The sequence below is a fragment of the Stomoxys calcitrans genome, chromosome 4 (assembly GCF_963082655.1).
Source record: "Stomoxys calcitrans chromosome 4, idStoCalc2.1, whole genome shotgun sequence".
In the NCBI taxonomy this organism is placed as follows: domain Eukaryota; kingdom Metazoa; phylum Arthropoda; class Insecta; order Diptera; family Muscidae; genus Stomoxys; species Stomoxys calcitrans.
This window is the reverse complement of record NC_081555.1, coordinates 111,316,473-111,340,141: the sequence shown is the minus strand read 5'-3', so window position 1 is coordinate 111,340,141 and position 23,669 is coordinate 111,316,473. Positions and strand designations below refer to the sequence as shown.

At 37.3% G+C, this 23,669-nt stretch overlaps 1 protein-coding gene across 2 annotated transcripts in view; it reads left to right on the top strand.

The window, feature by feature from the left end:
• LOC106086912 (synaptic vesicle glycoprotein 2B) overlaps positions 1-23,669 on the top strand; it is an 82,703-nt gene that overhangs the window by 42,436 nt on the left and 16,598 nt on the right. The window contains exons 1-2 of one of the 2 annotated variants that reach the window (XM_013251732.2): positions 22,628-22,849; positions 23,429-23,593. The exons of the other annotated variant lie outside the window; for it this stretch is intronic. Of the exons in view, the coding sequence (XP_013107186.1) occupies positions 23,578-23,593 (16 nt within the window). The 5' untranslated portion in view covers positions 22,628-22,849; positions 23,429-23,577. Of the gene's footprint in view, positions 1-22,627; positions 22,850-23,428; positions 23,594-23,669 lie in introns of those variants that run through there. 2 annotated transcript variants of the gene reach the window in all.

Here is a 23,669-nt window from a genome sequence, read left to right as displayed (position 1 = left end):
TTACAGAGGATCTGAATAGACTAAGAATGATTCATTAAAAGAATACATACAGCGGTCAAAAAAAGTATTCATCATTCAATGTTTTTTTTTTAATAAGTCTACAAAAGACAATTGGAATAAAAACATATTAAACTAATGATGCAGTAGTGCTTGTGTGATATATATGTACACAATTTCATTGTTTTTAAAGAAAAAAATAGTATTTATTGGAACAAAAAGGGCCATTTTACAGCTGAACACAAAAAATTAAACAAAAAAAGTATTCATCATTGCAAAAAAACAAAAAAATAAATAACATAATTTAAAAAAATTAATACTTTGTTATTCGACCACCGCGTCTTATAACTTCTTTTAAACGGTTTGACATCGATTGGACTAATTTAGCGGTTATATTTTGGTCTATATTAGTCCATTCCTCCATTATCACCTGTTGCATTTGACTCTTGCTCGAAAAATTGCGCGTTCTCAATTTGCGTTCGAGATGTTCCCAAAGATGTTCAATTGGGTTCAAGTCGGGACTTTGAGGAGGAGTTTTAATGACTTTGGGGCAGTTATACAGCATCCACATCTTGGTATTTAAAGCAGAATGTTTGGGGTCATTATCTTGATAATATTGAAAGTTATTACCAAGCCCAAGTTTTACAGCACTATCTTTTAAATTCCTCTTTAAAATGTCAATGTAATACTTATGATCCATTACTCCATTAATAATTTCAAGATTTCCCGCTCCTGAAGCCGCCATACACCCCCAAACCATTAAACCACCTCCACCATGTTTTACAGTAGCAACTGTGTTTCGTTCTTCAAGCTCTGTATTTGGTTTTCTGTACACTATGACCTTTCCATCGCAGCCAAAAAGATTAAACTTGCTCTCGTCTGCAAAATTGACTGTTTTCCAAAATGATTCGGGCTGTTTTACATACATTTTTGCGAAGTTTAGACTTTTCACTCGGTTTATTTTATTTATAAAGGGCTTCTTACGTGCAGTTCTTCCTCTGTAACTATGCCTTTTGAGTGTATTTCGAATTGTTTGTGTAGTAACTTCCTTCCCTAAATATTCCATAGTGTTTTTACGAAGAATGGTCGCATTTGTCTTCGGAGTTTTCTGAACTTGCCGCACTAGCCAACGCACATCTCCAACTGAAAGTGCTTTTGGTCGACCAGATCTTGGTTTATTGTCAACAGTTTTCGTTTCTGTCCACTTTCTGATGATGGATTGTATAGTAGATCGTGGTCTATTTAATATTTCACTGATAGTTTTTTGAGTTAAACCATTCTTGTGGTGTTTTATTATCAAAACTTTTACCTCATCAGAAACCTCGTTTTGCTTACGACCCATTTTGACAAAAACTATATTTTCAATGAAATTAAATATTTGCTGTCAAGGGCAAAGCCTCCTTTACTAAATAAAACAGAAAAGGGGGATTCCCAAATAATATTTGAATTTGACTTTGATGATAGCACATCAATGATGAATACTTTTTTTGTTCTGTTTTTGGTGTTATTATATAAAATTGCATTTTTTGCGCTAATTAAATTTATTTTTTGAATTTATTTTAAAACATATTACGAAAAATAAACTATTGCATAAAACTGCATTATTTGTTTACTTTAAATTTTCTTCAATTACCCAAAATAAGTGAATTTATTATCAATTTTGCTAATGATGAATACTTTTTTTGACCGCTGTATATAAAAATACATATATCAATTCTCTCTATTTCGATGAGTCCCAAACACAATGACGAAGGCAGAATATTCCATTACCTCTGGTGTAGGGCAAAAAACGTGCTTCATTGTTAGGTCGGAGAACATTAAGAAAATCAAAATATTTACTTTATAAACCATACACTGACTTGGATATGGATACTCATCATTTACAAATTTAGTTTGAATTTCCACAAGCAAAACCCCAACTTTTGCATGTATGTAAATAAAGAAGAACCCACACAGTGTAATTTAATTCAATATTAATACAAATTGAAAACATAAATCATGGATCACTTTCTGTGTTCAATTCGATACCATTGTTGTATCGTATTAGTGTAAAAAATATGACTCTACATTAAATAAATAATAGTCCGAAGAGAAAACAACCATATACATTCTATGAAGTACTTAAGTAAAATTAATAGTACGAATATATTTTCTGACCTTGAACGAATTTTGTTCTGTTTTTCCATTTGTCATTTATTGGCCAAAAGACAACATTTCTCTGCTTTGTTTTTGGTAGGGCAACAATATGACTAAAAATGTATAAACAAACAAACCATTTGCCTCTCAATTGATTAAACAAATAGAAAAAATACGTTATATTTATTTTTAAAAACATTTAGCCATATACAATATGCGTCACCCATACACTGATACATTCATTTGTTTTAATGTGCAGATGCTACGCAATTCACTGTGGTTATGTTTTGTTCATTTTTGTTGTCGTTGTATAGTCGTCTGGGGCGAATATTTTCATTAGCAACACAGCACAGACACACGCCAGTTGTATTTTTAGCAACACGTGATTGATTCCGATAAAGAAACGTTTTTTTATTTATATGTTGTTTTGCTTATTTATTACTATTAATGTTTAATTCATAAACACACTCAAATACAGAGCACATAAAGGCGGCACTATGACAACAAGATGCATGTTTTGATAAAATGTCGATTTTAATCGGCTAGTAACAGGAAACAAGTAATATCATGCTAAGTTCGGCCGGGTCGAATCTTATATACCCCACCCACCATGGATCGCATATGTCGAGTTCGTTGCGCGGTATCTCTTTTTTTGGCAAACAAAGAAAAATGGATAAGAAAAGTTATGCTATTGGAGCTATATCAAGTTATAGTCCGATTCGTACCACAAGTGAATTGAGTGTTGAAGACCATAGTAGAAGTCATTGGGCTATATTTCAGTTCATTTGGATAGGAATTGCACCTTGTAGGGTATCAAGAAGCATCGCTTTATACGGTAGCTGTATCAGGCTATAGATCGATGCGGACCATATAGGACACGTATGTTGAAGGTCATGGGAGAAGCCGTTGTACAAAACTTCAGTCAAATCGGATAAGAATTGCGCCCTCTAGAGGCTTAAGAATCTTGACTATTCCAGGTCGGTTTATATGGCAGCTATATCAGGTAATGGACCGATTTGAACCATACTTGACTATTCCAGGTCGGTTTATATGGCAGCTATATCAGGCAATGGACCGATTTGAACCATACTTAGCACAGTTGTTGGAAGACATAACAAAAAACTTCATGTACAATTTCAGCCCAATCGGATAAGAATTGCGCATTATAGAGGCTTAAGAAGTCAAGATCCTAGATCGGTTTATATAGTAGATATAACAGGTTATGTACCGATTTAAACCATACTTAGCACAGTTTTTGGAAGTCATAACAAAAAACTTTATGCAGATTTCCAGCCAAATTGGATGAGAATTGGCTGGAATTCTCAAGAAGCCAAGATTCAAGATCGGCTTATATAGTATATACAATATACCAGGTTATGTACCGATTTGAACCATACTTAGCACAGTTGTTGAAAGTCGTAACAGAACACCTTATGCCAAATTTCAACCAAATCGAATGAGAATTGCGCCCTCTAGTGGCTCAAGTAGGTTTCTTGAAAAAAAAAAACCATAGTTGAAAGCCTTTTACAAACTTCCGAAACTTAATACTAAAAGATATATCAAAATAAATGATAAAAAACCTTCTTTTAATTTTAATAGAGAAATGAGAAGAATGGATCCCAAAAATTAAAGTATATTTTTAGGGATCATAAATAGACTAAATAAAATTTTTTTATTAGAAGTAGTTAAGCACTTAATCATCGCTCAACAAGTACAAATACAATAAGTTCGATCGGGTCGAACTTTGGATACCCACCATAAATATTTTAAAAAACATTACAAAATAAAATTTTGATGCGTTTTGAAACAAACTTGGTACGAGCGTTGAAGGGTAGCACTTTACCAAATTTCAGCGAAATCGGTCCCTAAACCTAAATTGGAAGATCATTGTATATTGGGGAGGCCACCGTAGCGCAGAGGTTAGCACGTCCGCATGACGCTGAGCGTGAGGCGTGACCATAAGAAACAATTTTTAGCGGTGGTTTTACCCTCCTAATGTTGGTATCATTTGTGAGGTACAATGCCATGTGAAAACTTCCCTCAAAAGAGGTGTCGCACTGCGGCACGCCGTTCGGACTCGGCTATAAAAAGGAGGCCCCTTATCATTGAGCTTAAACTTGAATCGGATTGCACTCATTGATATGTGAGAAGTTTGCCCCTGTTCCTTAATGGAATGTTGGGCAAAATTTGCAATTTTATATATATTGCAGCTATATCTAAATATAGTCTGATTTGGACCATACTCGATACGGAAGTCAGGGGCCGATTTAAGGAACTAAGACCTTAAATCGGAAAATTGTCTAAATGACAACTAAAGGGTGATTTTTTTGAGGTTAGGATTTTCATGCATTAGTATTTGACAGATCACTTGGGATTTCAGACATGGTGTCAAAGAGAAAGATGCTCAGTATGCTTTGACATTTCATCATGAATAGACTTACTAACGAGCAACGCTTGCAAATCATTGAATTTTATTACCAAAATCAGTGTTCGGTTCGAAATGTGTTCAAATTTTGACAAATTTTGTTCAGCGATGAGGCTCATTTCTGGTTGAATGGCTACGTAAATAAGCAAAATTGCCGCATTTGGAGTGAAGAGCAACCAGAAGCCGTTCAAGAACTGCCCATGCATCCCGAAAAATGCACTGTTTGGTGTGGTTTGTACGCTGGTGGAATCATTGGACCGTATTTTTTCAAAGATGCTGTTGGACGCAACGTTACGTTGAATGAACACATTTCGAACCGAACACTGATTTTGGTAATAAAATTGAATGATTTGCAAGCGTTGCTCGTTAGTAAGTCTATTCATGATGAAATGTCAAAGCATACTGAGCATCTTTCTCTTTGACACCATGTCTGAAATCCCACGTGATCTGTCAAATACTAATGCATGAAAATCCTAACCTCAAAAAAATCACCCTTTATATCCAAATATAGTCCGATAGAAAGGTGATTTGAAAAGAGCTGAATGAAAGTTTTTCAAAATGCATTAATCCTTTATTTGAATCCATAGTACAGTCCATATAATTTAATGTTTGAAGATTATTTCATGCAAACGTTGACCGTGACTGCGATTCAAATAGTCGATCCACCTAGTTCAATTTCGGCATACTCTTCCCAACATTTCGGCCGGTATCTCAAGAATAAATGCTTCAATTGTGTCTTCCAATGCGTCAGTTGAAGCGGGATTGTCTGTATAACATGAGCTTTAACATAGCCCCACAAAAATAGTCTAAAGGCGATAAATTGCACGACCTAGGCGGACTATTGATCGGTCCCGAACGTGAAATAAAATGTTTTCCGAACCCGCCTCTCAATAAGTCTATTGTTGCGCGTGCTGTGTGGCATGTGGCACCATCTTGTTGAAACCACATGTCATGCAAGTCAAGCTCTTGCATTTTAAGTAAAAACAAGTAAAAAGGGGTTAAGTTCGGCCGGGCCGAACTTTGGATACCCACTTTTAATCAAAATCCGATGAAAATTGTATACCTTTTGTCCCATAGCAGTTACATCAAAATATGTTCCGATTTGGACCAAATACTTATAAGTACAAGTCATTGTTCAATTGTGTATAACAAAATATTGGTCTTTTAAGTAGCTTTATCTAAAAATAAACCGATCTGAGCTACATGTGACACGGATTTCGAAAAGCCTAACATATGTCACTGTGTCAAATATCAGTGAAATCGGTTTATAAATGCACCTTTTATGGGGCCAAAACTTTAAATCGAGATATCGGTCTATATGGCAGCTATGTCCAAATCTGAACCGATTTGGGCCAAGTTTCAGAAAAATGTCGAAGGGCCTAACTCAACTCACTGTCCCAAATTTCGGCGAAATCGGACAATAAATGTGCCTTTTATGGACCCAAAACCTTATATCGAGAGATCGTTCCATATGGCAGCTATATTAAAATCTGGACTGATCTGGGCCATATTGCAAAAGGAAGTCGAAGCGCTTAACCTAACTCACTGTCCTGAATTTCGGCGACATCGGGCTATAAATGCACCTTTTATGGGCCCAAAACCTTAAACCTTAACCTTATGGCAGCTATATCCAAATCTTAACAGATCTGTGCCACATTGCAGAATTATGTCGAAGGGCCTAAACAACCCACTATTCTAAATTTCAGCAAAATCAGATAATAAATGTGGCTTTTATGGGCCTAAGACCCAAAATCGGCGGATCGGTCTATATGGCAGCTAAATTGAAGGAGGATGTCGAAGGATGTAACACAACATACAATCCCAAATTTCAGCAAAATTTCAGCTCAATATTTCTACTTTTAAAGACTGTAACGTGATTTCAACAGACAAACGGACGGACATGGCGAGATCGTCTTAGATTTTTACGCTGATCAAGAATATATATACTTTATAGGGTCGGAAATGGATATTTCGATGTGTTGCAAACGAAATGACAAAATTAATATACCCCCATCCTTTGGTGGTGGGTATAGAAAGAAAGTTGTACATCTTCCCACGATAGCGCTGACCATTCACAGTTACGTTACGATCCGCATCATCTTTGTATTTGTATTTGTATTTTTATTATGATAAAACCCATACAAAAGACAGTGTCTTATATAAAGCATGGGTTAGTAAATTGATAAATACAATGAGTTCAACAAGTTTTCATTTAAATAGAACAATAATTGGTACAAAATATTTAACAATTTAAGCAAAGTTACTGATACAATATTTAAGTTAAAAAAAGGTTTAAACAAAACAAAAAAAAAAGAAAAAGAAACTTTAAAGAAAATTTAACAATTTAATTAAAGTTACTAATAAAATAAATTAAAAAAATAGTTATAAAAAAAACAAAATAAATAATTAATTAAAATGATTATAAATCAAAGATTTGAACTGTCGTTCATTACTTATAATTTTAATACTATTGGGAAGATTATTCCAGAGACGTATAGCATTAACAAAGAACTGTTGTTCAGATACACGATATTGATGACGTATTTGTATTACTTGTTTACCTCTTGTAGAGTTAGCAAAACGCAAAACAGAAGCCAGATATGACGGTTCATTGGTATAAATTATCTTGTGGATCATTTGCAACAAGCGTATCTTAAGGAACGAGTTAAAAGAGACACCGTATACTTGTCTGGCAAAGTCAGATACCCGGTCTCTTCTACGCAAACCAAAAATGTATCTAACGACATCGTTAAAGGCCACGTGCAATTTATTCCTATGAGTTACATCACTACCGTAAAAAACCTCGCAAGAGTATAATAGTTTCGGCAGAATAAATGTCCTAGCCAAAAGCATTCTTATTGACAAAGGGGTATACTGTCGACTCATATATAAGTTTCGTAAAACGCCGTAGGTCCTGCCACTGTCATTCTGACATGATTCTTCCATGAAAGTCTATCATCAAACTCCAAACCAAGGTTTCTTGCAGATGAAACAATCTCAATTGGGGCTCCAGCAATTGCCACATCAAGATTGGGCGGCATTGTCATCCGATTCCTACCAATTACAAGGCACTTTGACTTTATTGGATTTAAAAGAAGTCCGTTGGCGTTTGCCCATGTGTTTATCCTATCCAAGTCATTATTTAGTCGAAGTAAGCCATCGATCAACCTCCTCGGCGAGGAGCTCATATACAGCTGTACGTCGTCGGCATACATATGAATACCACAGTTGCGCAACTTTTTGAACATCTTTGAAGAAGTACGATTCAATGATGCCCATAAACCGCACCAAACTGCAACTTTTTCTGGACAACGTACCCATTGAGCCAAAAATTAGCTTCTTCGCTGAATGGAATAAGCGCGCGATGAACTTTCTTAACAGAGCACGCATTTTGATAATAAAATTTACTAATTTGGAAGCGTTGTTAGTTTGTAAGACCAAACTGAATATGTTTGACAGTAAAACAAAACACGAAACGTGCGTGAGTTAATTAAACCAGTGTTGCCAGAAAGATAATAGCTAAAAAATCAACCTTTATATAAAACTAGCTGAACGGGGCCCGCACCGCTGCGCCTTCTTTCGCTCTCTTATTTTATCTGAGCCTATACAGAAAATAAGTCCTGTTTGGGGGTACTGGTACGGCCTTTCAGATGTTTCGCCCAAATGTGTATATCATTTTCGTGCTCAACTCCCAAATAACATTCATTTGAGCCTTATATTGCTGTGATTGGTAAAGAAACTTTTGTGCACAATTTCGTAGAATCGGTTGAAAAATTACGATTTTTTTACAATATTAGTTCGAATTAAGCAAACACATTTGTGTTTGCCTGAACTAATATAGGAAAAAAATTGTAATTTGTCAACCGATTCTACGAAATTTTGCACGAAAGTTTCTATTATGAGATATCGTTTCAGATTTAGATATAGCTTCCATATATATGTATCGCCCGAATTTCACTTCCAGAGTCCATTTATCAACCGAGCATTTATCAACCGATCTTCTCAAAATATACGCTTATACGCAATACGCTTTCCTCTACAACTACAAGAAAACATAAGCATAATGACCAAAATCGGTTCAGATTTGGTTATAGACCCTATATAAATGTGTCACTAGATTTTCACTTTTTGAACATTTGCGAATGCATTTATTAACCGATATTCTCAAAATTGTACACAATGATTCCTTTATGGGTCCTACAGTATGTTAGGATTTTGGTTGAAATTCTACATTTGAAATCTGCTTTCGCCTGTCCCTACTTGTTTACTTATGCGATTTTAGTTTCGTTTAGAAACGAAATTGTGGATACAAAGTATTTTTCCATTTAAACGGTATTTTCAATTATGTGACATTTTCAGTTAAGCGCTAATTCACTTCTTAAGCTAATTCAATTGCATTGAATACGACAATAGTTGGATATATGTATCTGTGAGTTATGGATAAACTTTCAAGGTGGTGGGTATCTAATGTTCGACCAGTCCGAACTTACTGCACCTAATACCTGTTTTATTTTCTCCTATTACAAAATTTCCTCTTATTGCTAAAATTGATAGAATTATTTAAGCACAATACACACCAAGCTAAATTTATCACATTGTAAAAAATTGATAAGAAGTTGGTAACAACTACTGACTTATTTTTCTTACAGCTCTTTAAATTTTAAATTCCGCAAACCTCTTCGTAATGCATAAGTTTTTTGCTGTGCAAACACAGCAGTCCCAAACTATTTTAGCAACTTAAATTTTGCCCTAGCAACCATACCACATTTCTTACTAATAATGTAAACAAATAAGAACAAAACAAAGCAAAGTAAACGTCATCGCCAAACCCTGAAAAGTTTAATGACCTAAAAAAGCAAAAAAAAAGGGCATGCTAAGAGATTCAATTGGCGCAATTTTGTTTGTTCTTCTTTTAAGTTATGATGTCACATTTCAGCCACTTCTAACAGTATTTGTGTTGTGGCACTTTACAATTCAATCGATTTCATCGCTAATCAAGTTTAAATACTAAAATGTCGGGTGACAAGTAAGGGATTATTCAATTGAAATAAATTTAAATTTTATTAAAAGATTAGTATATAAGGAAATAATTGAGTAATTTTGTCTTTTGTTAAAGAATTTGTTTTTTAGAACGTGCCAACATTAGGTTTCATAGCCAAAACAGTAGAATAGGGATGATACGAGTACATACATGCACATCGGTAATTCATTTATAACAAATCAATATGTACAGGGTGCGCCAGAGAGACTTACTTATTTGAAAGGTCAATAAAAACCAAAAGTACTTCAGTTATTGTTTGAATTATTATACCCACCACCATAGGATTGGGGTATACTAATCTAGTCATTCCGTTTGTAACACTTCGAAATATTGATCTAGAACCCCATGAAGTACATATATTTTTGATCGTCTCGACATCCAGAGTTGATCGGGCAATGTCCGTCTGTCCGTCCCTCTGTCAAAATCACGATACAATCGAACGCGTAAAGCTAGCCGTTTGAAATTTGGTACAGATACTAAATAAAGGGTGATTTTTTTGAGGTTAGGATTTTCATGCATTAGTATTTGACAGATCACGTGGGATTTCAGACATGGTGTCAAAGAGAAAGATGCTCAGTATGCTTTGACATTTCATCATGAATAGACTTACTAACGAGCAACGCTTGCAAATCATTGAATTTTATTACCAAAATCAGTGTTCGGTTCGAAATGTGTTCAAATTTTGACAAATTTTGTTCAGCGATGAGGCTCATTTCTGGTTGAATGGCTACGTAAATAAGCAAAATTGCCGCATTTGGAGTGAAGAGCAACCAGAAGCCGTTCAAGAACTGCCCATGCATCCCGAAAAATGCACTGTTTGGTGTGGTTTGTACGCTGGTGGAATCATTGGACGGTATTTTTTCAAAGATGCTGTTGGACGCAACGTTACGGTGAATGAACACATTTCGAACCGAACACTGATTTTGGTAATAAAATTCAATGATTTGCAAGCGTTGCTCGTTAGTAAGTCTATTCATGATGAAATGTCAAAGCATACTGAGCATCTTTCTCTTTGACACCATGTCTGAAATCCCACGTGATCTGTCAAATACTAATGCATGAAAATCCTAACCTCAAAAAAATCACCCTTTATAAAATGGTCGTTGGGGATTGCAAATTGGCAATATCGGTTCAGATTTGGATATAGCCCCTGGAAGGCTCAATTTTCATCCGAATTGGCTGAGATATTACACATACTATTCTGTTATGATTTCCAACAACTGTGCCAAGTACGGCTCAAATCAGTCTATAACCTGGTATAGCTCCCATATAAACGGGTCTCTCGATTAGACTTCCTGATCCCCTGGATGCCGCAATTTTCATCCAATTTGACTGAAATTTTACACATAGTGTAATAGTGCTCCTTTTCGGATCACTATAGGATATGTTTTCGGGCCAAGCACGAGAGGAGGAGGAGAATACCATAAAGGAACGCGAGAAGGACCGACTGGGAGAAATTCAGGGTACAGATGCAGAAATTGGGACCCACTAAGGGCCTCTGGAGGACGCAAGGGAAGTGGAGACCGCAGTCGATCTTGTCACGGGATGCCAGAACGAGGCCTCTTTGAAGACATGTCCCGAAAGAGTACCGCCACACAAAACCAGCCAGTCATGGTGGTCACCGGAGCTGAAGGTGCTCAGGTGGGAGAGCAGAAGACTTTTTAACAGGGCCAAGAGGGAGAACACGACAGAGGGCTGGGACGAGTATAGTGATGTCCCTGGCAAGTTCAAGAAGGAGACGATAAAGGCGAAGAGGAGTTCCTGGGCGAAATTTTGTGGGGAATGGGAAAGCAGTTGGTTGCGCAAGGAGCTCTCGAAGGATCCCATCTCGCCTAGCTCCCTGAGGAGGGAGGGAGGAGGCCCACTGAGAGTGAGCAGGAGACGGTGGAACTCCTGATGAAGGATCATTTCCCAGTCGGCCAGGAAGAGGTCGGCGAGCAGGACATCGCAATACCTACACATGTGGCCTTAACAGATGATCTCATCAGGGACATCGTGGACGGGGAGAAGCCAGCGTGGGCGGTCCTCGCTTTCATTTAAGTCGGCCGGTCCTGACGGAATTATCATTATCCCGGCACTGCTGCAGGAGTCGCTTGGGGTCACCCTGCCATGGCTTGAGCGGATTTTCAGGGCGTGCCTGGCATGGTCCTACATACCGAGGGCTTAAAGGGAAGTCAAAGTGGTCTTTATCCCCAAGGCGGGAACAATAAATCACAGTATGACGAAGGATTATAGGCCTATTAGTCTGTAATCGTTTTTGCTGAAAACACTGGAAAGTCTGATTGACCTCAAGGTGAGAGGGGGACTGACGCCGCAGAACTTCAGCGGGGTACAATACGCATACCTCAAAGGCAGGTCGGTGGAGATGGCCCTCCACGAGGTGGTACAGGAGGTCGAGACGTCTCTCCGACAGAAGGATTACACTTTGTCGGCCTTCTTGTATATTGAGGGGCTTTCAATAATGTGGAGATTGGGGCGACAGTCGCCGTACTGGACCGCACGGGGATTTACCCCTTAATCTCCCAATGGACAAATAATATGTTTTATGACAGGATTATTAATGCAAACTTGGGAGATTGTGTGGTCAGAAGGCGGGTGACCAGAGGAACGCCCCAGGGGGTGTTCTCGCCGATGATGTGGAACCTCGTGATTAATGAAACCCTGATGGATCTCGGTGGGGATGGCACAAAGATTATGGCTTATGCGGATGACGTCGTGCTGCTGATCTGAGCCAGGTTTCTGTAAACGACCAGAGAGATCATAGAAGGGTCACCGAGGAGGTTGTCGCGATGGGGTAACAGAAATGGGTTGAGGACCAACCCAGGGAAGACGAAGCTGGTGCCCTTTACGCGTAGATATAAGATGACGGAGTTTAGACTCCCGTCCTTCGATGGGGTCATCCTGCGGTTGTCGAAGAAGGCGATGTACCTTTGCATAGTCCTCGATTCGAAACTGTCCTGGAAGATGAACACTGAGGAAAGAAGCCGTAAGGCACTGTGCACTTTTTACTCCTGCAGGAGGATGTTCGGTAGCGAGTGGGGCATGGCTCCCACGATGATTTATTGGATGTATACGGCCATCGTGAGATCAGTACTGGCCTATGGAGCGCTGGTATGGTGGAATGCCGTAGGGAAGAGGACGCTGGCGAGGGAGTTCGAAAAGGTCCAGAGACTGGACTGTGTCGGGATCATAGGAGCACTGCGATCCGCACCGCAGGCAGGCTTAGAGGCGATGCTGGATATGCAGCCCATTAGGGACTATATTTGGAACTGCGCCGCCAGGGTCGCGCTTAGGCTGAGGGAGCTCGGCATTCTGAAGGAGGATGGGTGCAGCCACAGTTCGATTCTGGGTGTTATGGATACGGAGGGTGAACTATGGAAGATCTCCGACTACCTATCATCAGTAACGCCTGGAGTGAGGGCATTCCCGATTCGATTTCCTGAGAGGGACGAATGGAGGGCGAATGGTGTACTTGAGAAGGATAAGACCTTGATCTACACAGATGGCTCCAAGATGGAGTCAGGGACTGGATTCGAGTCTACTCTAATGCACTCAATATCAGTATGTCTTTGAGACTACCGAACGAGTGTACGGTATATCAGGCAGAGGTCTGTGCCACAAAATAAATTCTGGTAAGGGGCTTACCGCCCTCGAAACTCCGAATTTATGTGGAAAGTATAGCGGCGCTCAAAGCCTTGGGGTCGAAGATGGTGAAGTCGAGATGCGTGGCGGATTGTTTGGAATCTCTGGATAGGCTCCGGGTCCACAATGTGACGCTGATATGGGTTCCTGGGCATGAGGGGATTCCAGGAAATGAGAGGGCGGACGAGTGCGCCAGGAGGGGTTCGTCTGAGCTGGGCGGACCAGTCATCGGTCTTGCCTACGTGTCATTTGTCGAGCTTCTAAACACAATAGAAGGGATGGCCAGGGCGGCGAGGTGGGACTCGGTGGATAGTTGCCGGAATGCGAAGGCGCTATGGCCAGTCTTCGACCAGAGGAGGACGAGGGAATTGCTGGCGTTCGATAAGAGGTCGATGAGTAGATTGACGGGGGTCATAAACGGACACTGTGCCTTAGGCCGCATGGCTGCGCGCATAGGGATACCGCACAATGACTTCTGTAGGAGCCTCAATGAGGATGCTGTGTTCCTGTCCGGGTCTGCAGAGACGTTGGCTCTCCTTTCTGCGGATCCGTTTCTTCTTTGATCTGGTGAACTTGCGAACATACCTCTTGTATGTCTCCTGAGGTTTGTTGAGGGAACGGGATGGTTCCGACGGGGGGTGCCACAAGCTCCGACGTAGGTAGATCCGTGCTTGCATAGGGACGGGCGAAATGCGTGCTATTTTAAGAAATTTCATCGCGCGCTTTTTCCATTCAGCGACGAAGCTCATTTTTGGTTCAATTTCACGTACGTTAATAAGTAGAATTGTCGATTTTGGACACATCCAGAAAAAGTCACATTTTGGTGCGGTTTATGGGTTGGTGACATCATTGGACCGTACTTCTTCAAAGATAATGCAAATCGTAACGTAGCTGTGAACGGTGAGCGCTATTGTGAGATGATATCCAACTTTTTTTTTGCCCAAATAGAAAATCTTGAGTTGCATCACTTGTGGTTTCAACAAGACGGTGCCACATGGCAGACAGCACGCGTAACAATGGTCTTATTGAGAGAAGAGTTCGTTAAAAATTTTATTTCACGTTCGGGACCTGCCAACTGGCCGCCTAGATCGTGCGATTTAACGCCTTTAGACTATTTTTTGTGGGCTATGTTAAAGCTCATGTCTATATAGACAAGCCCGCTTCATTTGACGTCTTGGAAGACAACATTGAAGACATACCGTACGAAATGCTGGAAAGAGCATGCCAAATTGGATTAGGCGGATGCACCATTTGAGGCGCAGTCATGGTCAACATTTGCATGAAATAATCGTCAAACATTAAATTATATGGACCATACTATCGATTCAAATAAAGATTTTTTGTTTTTTTTTTTTGAAAAACTTGCATATAGCATTTCCTTTGATGAAATAATTTTATACCCCCACCATAGGATTGGGGTATTCTAATTTCGTCATTATGTTTGTAACTCCTCGAAATATTCGTCTCAGACCCTAAAAAGTATTATATTCTTGATCGTCATGACATTTTACGTCAATCTACCCATGTACGTCCGTCCGTCTGTCTGTCGAAAGCACGCTAACTTTCGAAGGAGTAAAGCTAGCTGCTAGAAATTTTGCACAAATACTTCTTATAAGTGTTGGTCAGTTGGGATTGGAAATGGGCTACATCGGTCCATGTTTTGTTATAGCTGCCATATAAACCGATCTTGGATTTTGACTTCTTGAGCCACTAGAGGGCACAATTCTTATCCGATTATTTATTTATTATGACTTCCAACAACTGTGCTGAGTATGGTTGAAATCGGTCCATAACCTGATATAGCTGTCATATAAACCAATCTTGAATATTGACTTCTTGAGCCACTAGAGGGCGCTATTCTTATCTTATTTGGCTGAAATTGTGCATGAAGTGTTTTTATATGAATTCTTACAATGGTTCAAATTGATACATAACCTGATATAGGTGCCATTTAAACCGATCTGGAATCTTGACTACTTGAGTCTCCAGAGGGCGTAATTATTATCCGATTTGGCTGAAGTTTTGTACAACGGCTTCTCCCATTACCTTCAATGTGCATGTCAAATATAGTTTGAATCGGTCTATAGCCTGATACAGCTCCCATATAAACCAATCTCTCTATTTTATTTCTTGAGAACTTAAAGGGCGCAATTCTTACTCAAATTGGCGGAAATTTTACACAATGACTATAATGGTCTACAACATTCAATTCATTCAATTGGTCCGAACTGGACCATAACTTTATACAGCTCTCATATCATAGCAATTCTTTTCTATTATCGGGGAAAGAACTTTACAAATGCGATCTTTGGTGGAGGGTATATAAGATTCGGCCGGGTCGAACTTAGCACGCTTTTACTTGTTCTACTTGATATTAATGATTTTTCATCTTAAATGGTAGTTCAATGAATCCTTAACTTTGCGCCTTATTTTTGAAAACACAAATCTTTTAAAATAAGGTTAGGAAATTAACATTAGGGAAAGGTAATGTTGTACCTCAGACAAGAACATAGAATAGCCTTACAAATAGAGGCGTCTTTAAAGTTTTTTTCTTTTTTTGTAAATGAAGAAACTAAGTTTTTTTTAAAAAGAAATTATTGGACAATCATCTGTAGAGCAAAGTGATAGTAAATCAGCGATTGAAATTCAAAAGGAATACTTGTGTTAGTTAGTATACAGCAACTTAAATTTTAAGATAGCATCTTTATTTTTAAGTTTTGGTTCTTTGGCTCGTATTTATTGCTATAATCCTTCGTGCAAGTAAAAATCTTAAATTTTCAGCCAACTTTTTTCTATTTTTAGTTTTTCATGTCACAAAGAAATGTCTCAAGTCATCAAAGTTTGCAAAATTATGAAAATGTAATTTAAATCCATAACCGATATTCATTTATACACCAAATGTCCTTCTTGTTGTTAACAACGATCTTAGCAGTTCACTAGAACTATGAACACTCATTTAAAAACAATTTCCAGAACGAAATTTTTATAACTCTTCTTCGTGATATTTAGAACAAATAGAAGCAGTGCTTGCCTTGCCTGTTTATTATTTGCAAACATGTCTATATTTGAGTCACTTCTGTACTCATATTCCAGAAAAATAATGTCATCCTATTCCGGAATAATTTATGAAAAAAACATATGTGTAAATATTGATGTTTTATTATATTATACGGCAAATGGTTTAGAATATACATACATATTTGGTATTTTTCCTGATTGTAATAAAAAAAATTCACTGAAAATCTTTTTTCTTACATATATCAACACTCCTATTTGTTAGTCGTTCATTTACATTTTGTTGGGATATTTATGGATGCTTTGAGGCAATTAGATTAAAACACCATGCAACTGAATTAGTAACTAGTGAATAGAAATTGCATTTTAGATGCTTCTGGCCCTTAAACAGATATTCCAAACGCATAAGTATTTCGACAAGTTGTTTAGTATGTATTTGCAGAAGTTCTTTTCCACTGTTACTGAGTTCGGTTAAGGTCATTATACAAAGTCTCATATAAGCAAGGAAGCAAAATTTAGATATGGATTTAACTATTAACACCTGACACTTGATGCTTTGTGCGGTTTTAAGAAAATTTATATATACATTATTTGAAGAATTTAAATTAACTAAGCATTTTGTTCTTATTTTTTCGTGTATTTTTTTTTTTTTTTATTAAATGAAATTCATGAATGAAATTATATGAAATTATATTATATTATATGTTTTGCGCTTTGCAGCTACTTTTGCTGAATTGATTTTTCTGGAATTTTCGCAGAATGTAGAATTTGGTCCTCCGGTAAAGTTTTTTATATCCCTAATTAAGGTAAGCGGAGCGGAACCTCCTTCTCCTCCGGTAAAAATATACAGGGTGGCTGATGAAAGCCGCTACCAAAAAAAAATGTAATAACTTTTTTTCTATTTAATAATAATAATTTAATAATTAATTTAATTAATTAATTAATTAATTTAATTAATAATAATTTAATAATTAATTTAATAATTTAATTTAACATGAATAAAAGAAAAATGTATTCCATACACCGAAAAAAAAATGTAGCAATATTCATCATTGTAGCAATATTCATCAGCCACCCTGTAGACCGTACTTTGTTAACACCTGGTGGTATTATTATACCCTCCAGTATAGGACGGGGGGATACTAATTTCATCATTCCATTTGTAACGCCTCGAATTATTTGTCTATATATTCTTGATCGATATAACAATTTTAGTCGATCGGTTCATCCCTATGTCGAATCTGTTCATCTTTATGTCAAAAACATGCTATCTTTCGAAGGAGTAAAGCTAGCTGCCTGAAATTTAGAACAATTACTTACTATTAATGTAAGTCGGTTTGGATTGTAAATGGGCCAAATCGGTGCATTTTTAGATATTGCTCCCATATAAGCCGATGTTCCTGAAACTGTGATATTCAACAGATACTCCAAGTATGGTTCGAATAGGTCTAAAAAATTATATAACTCCCATATAAACCGATCTCCCGCTTATAAAGGATGACTTTTTAGCCATTATCTTTTTGGCAACACTCGTTTAAACAGCTCATGCACCTTTCGTGTTTTAATTCACTGTCAAACATCTTCAGTTTGGTCTGCAATTTAACCATGAATCGTCTTAAAAACCAACAACGCTTGCAAATTATTAAATTTTACTATCAAAATTCTTGCTCCGTTAAGAAAGGTTATAGCGCGCTTCTTCCATTTTACGACGAAGCTCATTTTCGGCTCAATGGGTACGTAAATAAGCAGAATTGTCGACTTTGGAGTGAAGATCCGCCAGAAGCATTGCAAGAGCTACCAATGCATCCAGAAAAAGTCACAGTTTGTTGCGGTTTATGGGCTGGTGGCATCATTGGACCGTACTTCTTCAAAGATGATGCGAATCGTTACGTAACTGTGAATGGTGAGCGCTATAGTGAGATGATATCCAACTTTTTTACCCAAAACGCAAGAGCTTGAGTTGCATAACATGAGGTTTCAATAAGACGGTGTCACATGTCACACAGCACGCGTAACAAGGAACTTATTGAGAGGCGAGTCCGGTGAAGATTTTATTTCACGTTCGGGACCAGTCAATTTGCCGTCTAGATCGTGCGATTTAACGCCTTTAGACTATTTTTTGTGAGGTTATGTTAAAGCTCATTTCCATACAGACAATCCCGCTTCAATTGACGCATTGGAAGACAACATTGAAGCATTTATTCGTGAGATACCGGCCGAAATGTTGGAAAGAGTATATCAAAATTGGACTAAGTGGATGGACCATTTGAAGCGTAGTTACGGTCAACATTTGCATGAAATCTTCCAACATTAAATTATATGAACCGTACTATCGATTCAAATAAAGATTTTATGCATTTTTCTGTGTGTGTTTTCTTTTTTTGAAAAACTTTTCTATAGCTCTTAAAAAATCGTCCTTTATATTCTTCATCGACATAACATTCATAGTTCATGTAGCATGGCTGTTCGTCTATTCATCCTTATATCGAAAGCAAGCTAACTTTCGAAGCAGTAAAGCTAGCCGCTTGAAATTTTGTACAATTACTTACTATTCATGTAGGTTGGTTTGGATTGTAAATGGGCCAAATCGGTATACCCCCACCTTAGGTTGAGAGTCTACCGTTTGTAACACGAAAAAATATTGGTCTGAGAACCAACAAATTACATATATTCTTGACCGTCATGACATTTTAAATCCATATAGCCATGTCCGACCGTCCGTCTATCTGCCGAAAGCACGCTAACTTTCGAAGGAGTAAAGCTAGGCGATTGAAATTTTACTCAAATACAATGTATTAGTGTAGATCGGTTGGGATTGCAAATGGTTTAAATCGGTCCATGTTTTGATATAGCGGCCATATAAACCGATCTTGGGTCTTGACTTCATGAGATTCTAGAGGGCGTAATTCTTATCTGATTTGGCCGATTTCGCTGAAATTTTGCATGAGGTGTTTGGTTATGTCTTCCAACAACTGTGCTTTTTTTGGCGCAAATTGGCTGAAATTTTGTACAACGGCTTCTTCCACGACCTACAACAAACATGCGAAATATGGTCTAAATTGATCTATAGCTTGATACAGCACCCATATAAACCGATTTTCCGATTTAGCTTCTTGAGCCCCAACAAGGAGCAATTCTTATCCGATTGGACTGAAATATTACACAATGATTTCTATAATGTTTATTTTTTTTATAGTACTTTTGAGGTAAGGGGGAGGGTCGACGCCCCTTCCGATATCAAAAATTTATATAGCCTATGTTTCCTTCCAGACCAACTTACACAATCTGTGAAAATTTCAAGGTAACCGGTTTAGCCCTTTTCGAGTTTATACGGAACAAACAAACAAACCGACAAACAAATAAACAAAACAAACACAAATTTATTTTTATACCCACTCCAATAGGATGGGGGGTATACTAATCTCACTAGTCATTCCGTTTGTAGTACTAGGTGTTATTCGTCTAAGACCTCATAAATTGTATATATTCTTGAATCGTTCTGAATCGATCTAGCCATGTCCGTCCGTCTGTCGAAATCATGATAGAGGTCGAACCCGTAAAGCTAGCTGCTTGAAATATTGCACAGATACTTAATATCGATGTATATCGTTGGGATTGCAAATCGGCCATATCGGTTCAGATTTAGATATAGCTCCCATATAAACCGATCTCCAAATTTGACTTCTTGAGCCTCTGGAAGCCGTAATTTTTGTCCGATTTTGCATGTAGTGTTATGTTATGACTTCCAACAACTGTGTTTAGTACGGTCGAAATCGGTCTATAACCTGATATATAAACCGATCTCACGATTTGACTTCTTGAGCCCTTACAAGCCGCAATTTTTGTCCGATCTGGCTAAAATTTTGCATGAGGTGTTTTGTTATGACTTCCAACAACTGTGCCAAATATGGTTCAAATCGGTCCATTACCTGATATATTGGGTTGCCTAAAAAGTAATTGCGGATTTTTCATATAGTCGGCGTTGACAAATTTTTTCAACGGCTTGTGACTCTGTAAAATTGCATTCTTTCTTCTGTCAGTTATCAGCTGTTTCTTTTAGCTTGCTTGTGAGCGAAATTTTGTTTACATTTGTTTGTTTGGCGTCAATTTTAATATGGAGCCCACAAAGGAGCATTTTCGTCATATTTTACTTTATTATTTCCGTAAAGGAAAAAACGCGGAGCAGGTTGCTAAAAAGTTACGAGATGTGTATGGTGATAAAGCCTTAAAAGGAAGACAGTGTCAAAATTGGTTTCGCAAATTCCGTTCTGGAGATTTTGTCACTTTAAGATGAGCCACGTTCAGGTCGACCAAATGAAGTTGATGATGACCAAATCAAAGCATTAATCGAATTGGATCGTCATGTAACTGAGCGTGAGATAGGAGAGAAATTAAATATACCAAAATCAACCGTTCATTATCACATAAAAAGTCTTGGACTGGTGAAAAAGGTTGATACTTGGGTACCACATGTATTGAAAGAAATTCATTTAACGAACCGAATCAACGCTTGTGATATGCACCTTAAACGCAATGAATTCGATACGTTTTTAAAACGAATCATAACTGGAGATGAAAAATGGATTGTTTGCAACAACTTTAGTCGAAAACGATCATGGTCCAAACATGGTGAACCAGCTCAAACCACTTCAAAGGCTGATATCCACCAAAAGAAGGTTATGCTGTCTGTTTGGTGGGATTGGAAGGATGTGGTATATTTTGAGCTGCTTCCAAGGAACAAAACGATTAATTCGGATGTTTGCTGTCAACAATTGGACAAATTGAATACAGCCATCAAGGAGAAGCGACCAGAATTGGTCAATCGTAAAGGTGTCATATTCCACCAGGACAACGCTAGACCGCACACATCTTTGGACACTCGCCAAAAACTGAGTGAGCTTGGCTGCGAACTTTTGATGCATCCACCATATAGCCCTGACCTTGCACCATCAGACTACCATTTATTTCGATCCTTGCAGAACTCCTTAAATGGTAAAACTTTCGGCAATGATGAGGCTATAAAATCGCACTTGGTTCAGTTTTTTGCAGATAAAGGCCAGAAGTTCTATGAGCGTGGAATACTAAATTTGCCAGGAAGATGGCAAAAGGTTATCGAACAAAATGGCAATTATATATTTGATTAAAGTTTATTCTAAGTTTTATTAAAAATGCATTTACTTTCTTTTAAAATATCCGCAATTACTTTTTAGGCAACCCAATAGCTGCGATATCAACTTTAACTTCTTGAGCCTCAAGAGGGCGTAATTATTGTCCGATTTGGCTGAAATTTTTACAACAGCTTCTCCCATGACCTCCAACATACGTGTCAAACATAGTCTGAATCGGTCTTTAGCCTGATACAGCTGCCCTATAAACCGAATTTTACTCCTTGAGCCCCTAAAAGGGCCAAATTTGATTCGATTTAGCTGAAATTTTACACATACACTTCTACTGTGGTTTTTAACATTCAATTCAATTAGCATAGCAATGGTTTTCTATTATCCTATGTTTGTCTAAAAAGAGATACCGGGAAAGAACTCGACATATGCGATCCATAGTGGTGGTGGTGGGTTCCCACGATTCGGCCCGGACGAACTTTGCACGCTTTTACTTGTTATATATAAGATGTCTAAATCTTGTCAGAAGAGTGATAGGCCCCCAGGCTTGGATTTGGACACATGATGTCCTGCCCTCCATATAACTTTAAATGCGCAGATTATTCCTCACTTCATAAATCAGAGCATACTTTTAAGTTGTTATGCAGGCTTCTTGTTCATTTCTTCTCTCTTTTTAGAGAAGTAAAATCCGCTCGCCTGCTCATATTTTTGATGATTTAATTGGTTTCCAATTGATCATTAGCTACTTACCACCGCTTTCACGGTAATAGAATGGCGGAATATCTTTCTCTCTTTTTTATCAGATGCGTTATATGTACTATTTGCACATGTGTTAGATAATTATTACCGCATCATATTTCATTTTACTACAAACATTTTGTTTGTTTGTTATTTACATTTGCGTTGTAAGAAAATGTGGTTTTTTTTATTTTATTATATTCCAACAAAAATTTAGGTGTATAATAAAAATTAAAATAATTCTTTGTTACTTAGTGTTGCCGTATCAGTTATGTTTATGACCTTAATCTCTTGCATGAAACTGTGGCGAAAATGTAGCGGCCAGTTCTAGACGAAAGTGTCGACTTATCTTAGACTTACAATAAAGTAAAAGTCATTTTGGTTACCAGATTTTTTTATGATATTTACGAATGTTCTCAAATGGAATGGGATGGGGAGGAAGTTTTTTTTTATATATATTCCTGATTCTCATCTAATTCAGTGTCAGTTGTGCAGTGGCATTGAAAATGGCCGGTTGATATTCGATAAAAAACTAAGTGTTTTTTAATAATAAGCGATTTAAATAGTGATAATAGAAAAATGTTAGCCTTATAAATATCCATATCTTCGTTAAATAATACAATTTCGATTTTGGGCAAAATACTATGTGCACTTACATAGATCACAAACGAAACCTCCCAAGTGTAGATTTGTAAAAGCTGAAGTTTTGCAATTTTTCCTTTTTCAACAATGAAAGGGGTAGGCTTCCAGATAATAAAAGTTTGTTATGGATTTGTTTCACAACAAAAAATCATCAATGGTGGAGTGACTTTACATTTTCCATGTTTAACAACATACTGTGTGAGCAAAGCATTGAAATTGTTGCGACCTTATTCACAAAACTTTACGAAGCCTAAAAATAGGGTTATTTGACAGTTCTATAAAAGAAATATGCCAAATAAACCTATTTCAAATTTACATTAAGTTTTGTGGATAAGGCCATTGATCTACAACTTGATAAAAAAAAAAACAGTGTTTACAATTTAAAAACGCAAGCTCCTCAACCCAATCTGCAAAGTTTACTACCTCTTTAGAAGAATAAAACAAATTTCGCAATATTTGTTTTATGATCTTAAACAAGTATAATTAGAAAAAATTATTTTCAACACCTGAAGAATTGTCAACATTGCATTTTCTTCAATATTTTTGTTTTGTTTTTTAAAGTTAGGAAGTTCGTCCTTACAGCTTTTTCTTCGATCCATAACAAACGATGGAATATTTTATCTCGATTTGCAAAGTAGTCTCAAAAACTAAGCTTTGTTTTCTTTTTTAACTCAGGTCTTCTGAAATTTCTGATTAGTTCTTCATTGATCTCTGCATATTTGAAAAATCATCATCAATATAAAAGAAAATCCCCATACAAAAAAAATAAATAAGTCTGTGAAGTTTTTTTTTTGTGAATTGCATAAGAGTAAAATTGTTGAAAAATGGCTATAAAAGCAGGTAAGTGTGCTCAATATTAATATAAAAATCTCGTAAATCCTAGTTTCCTTTATGTTACGGATTAGTTAAAACACTA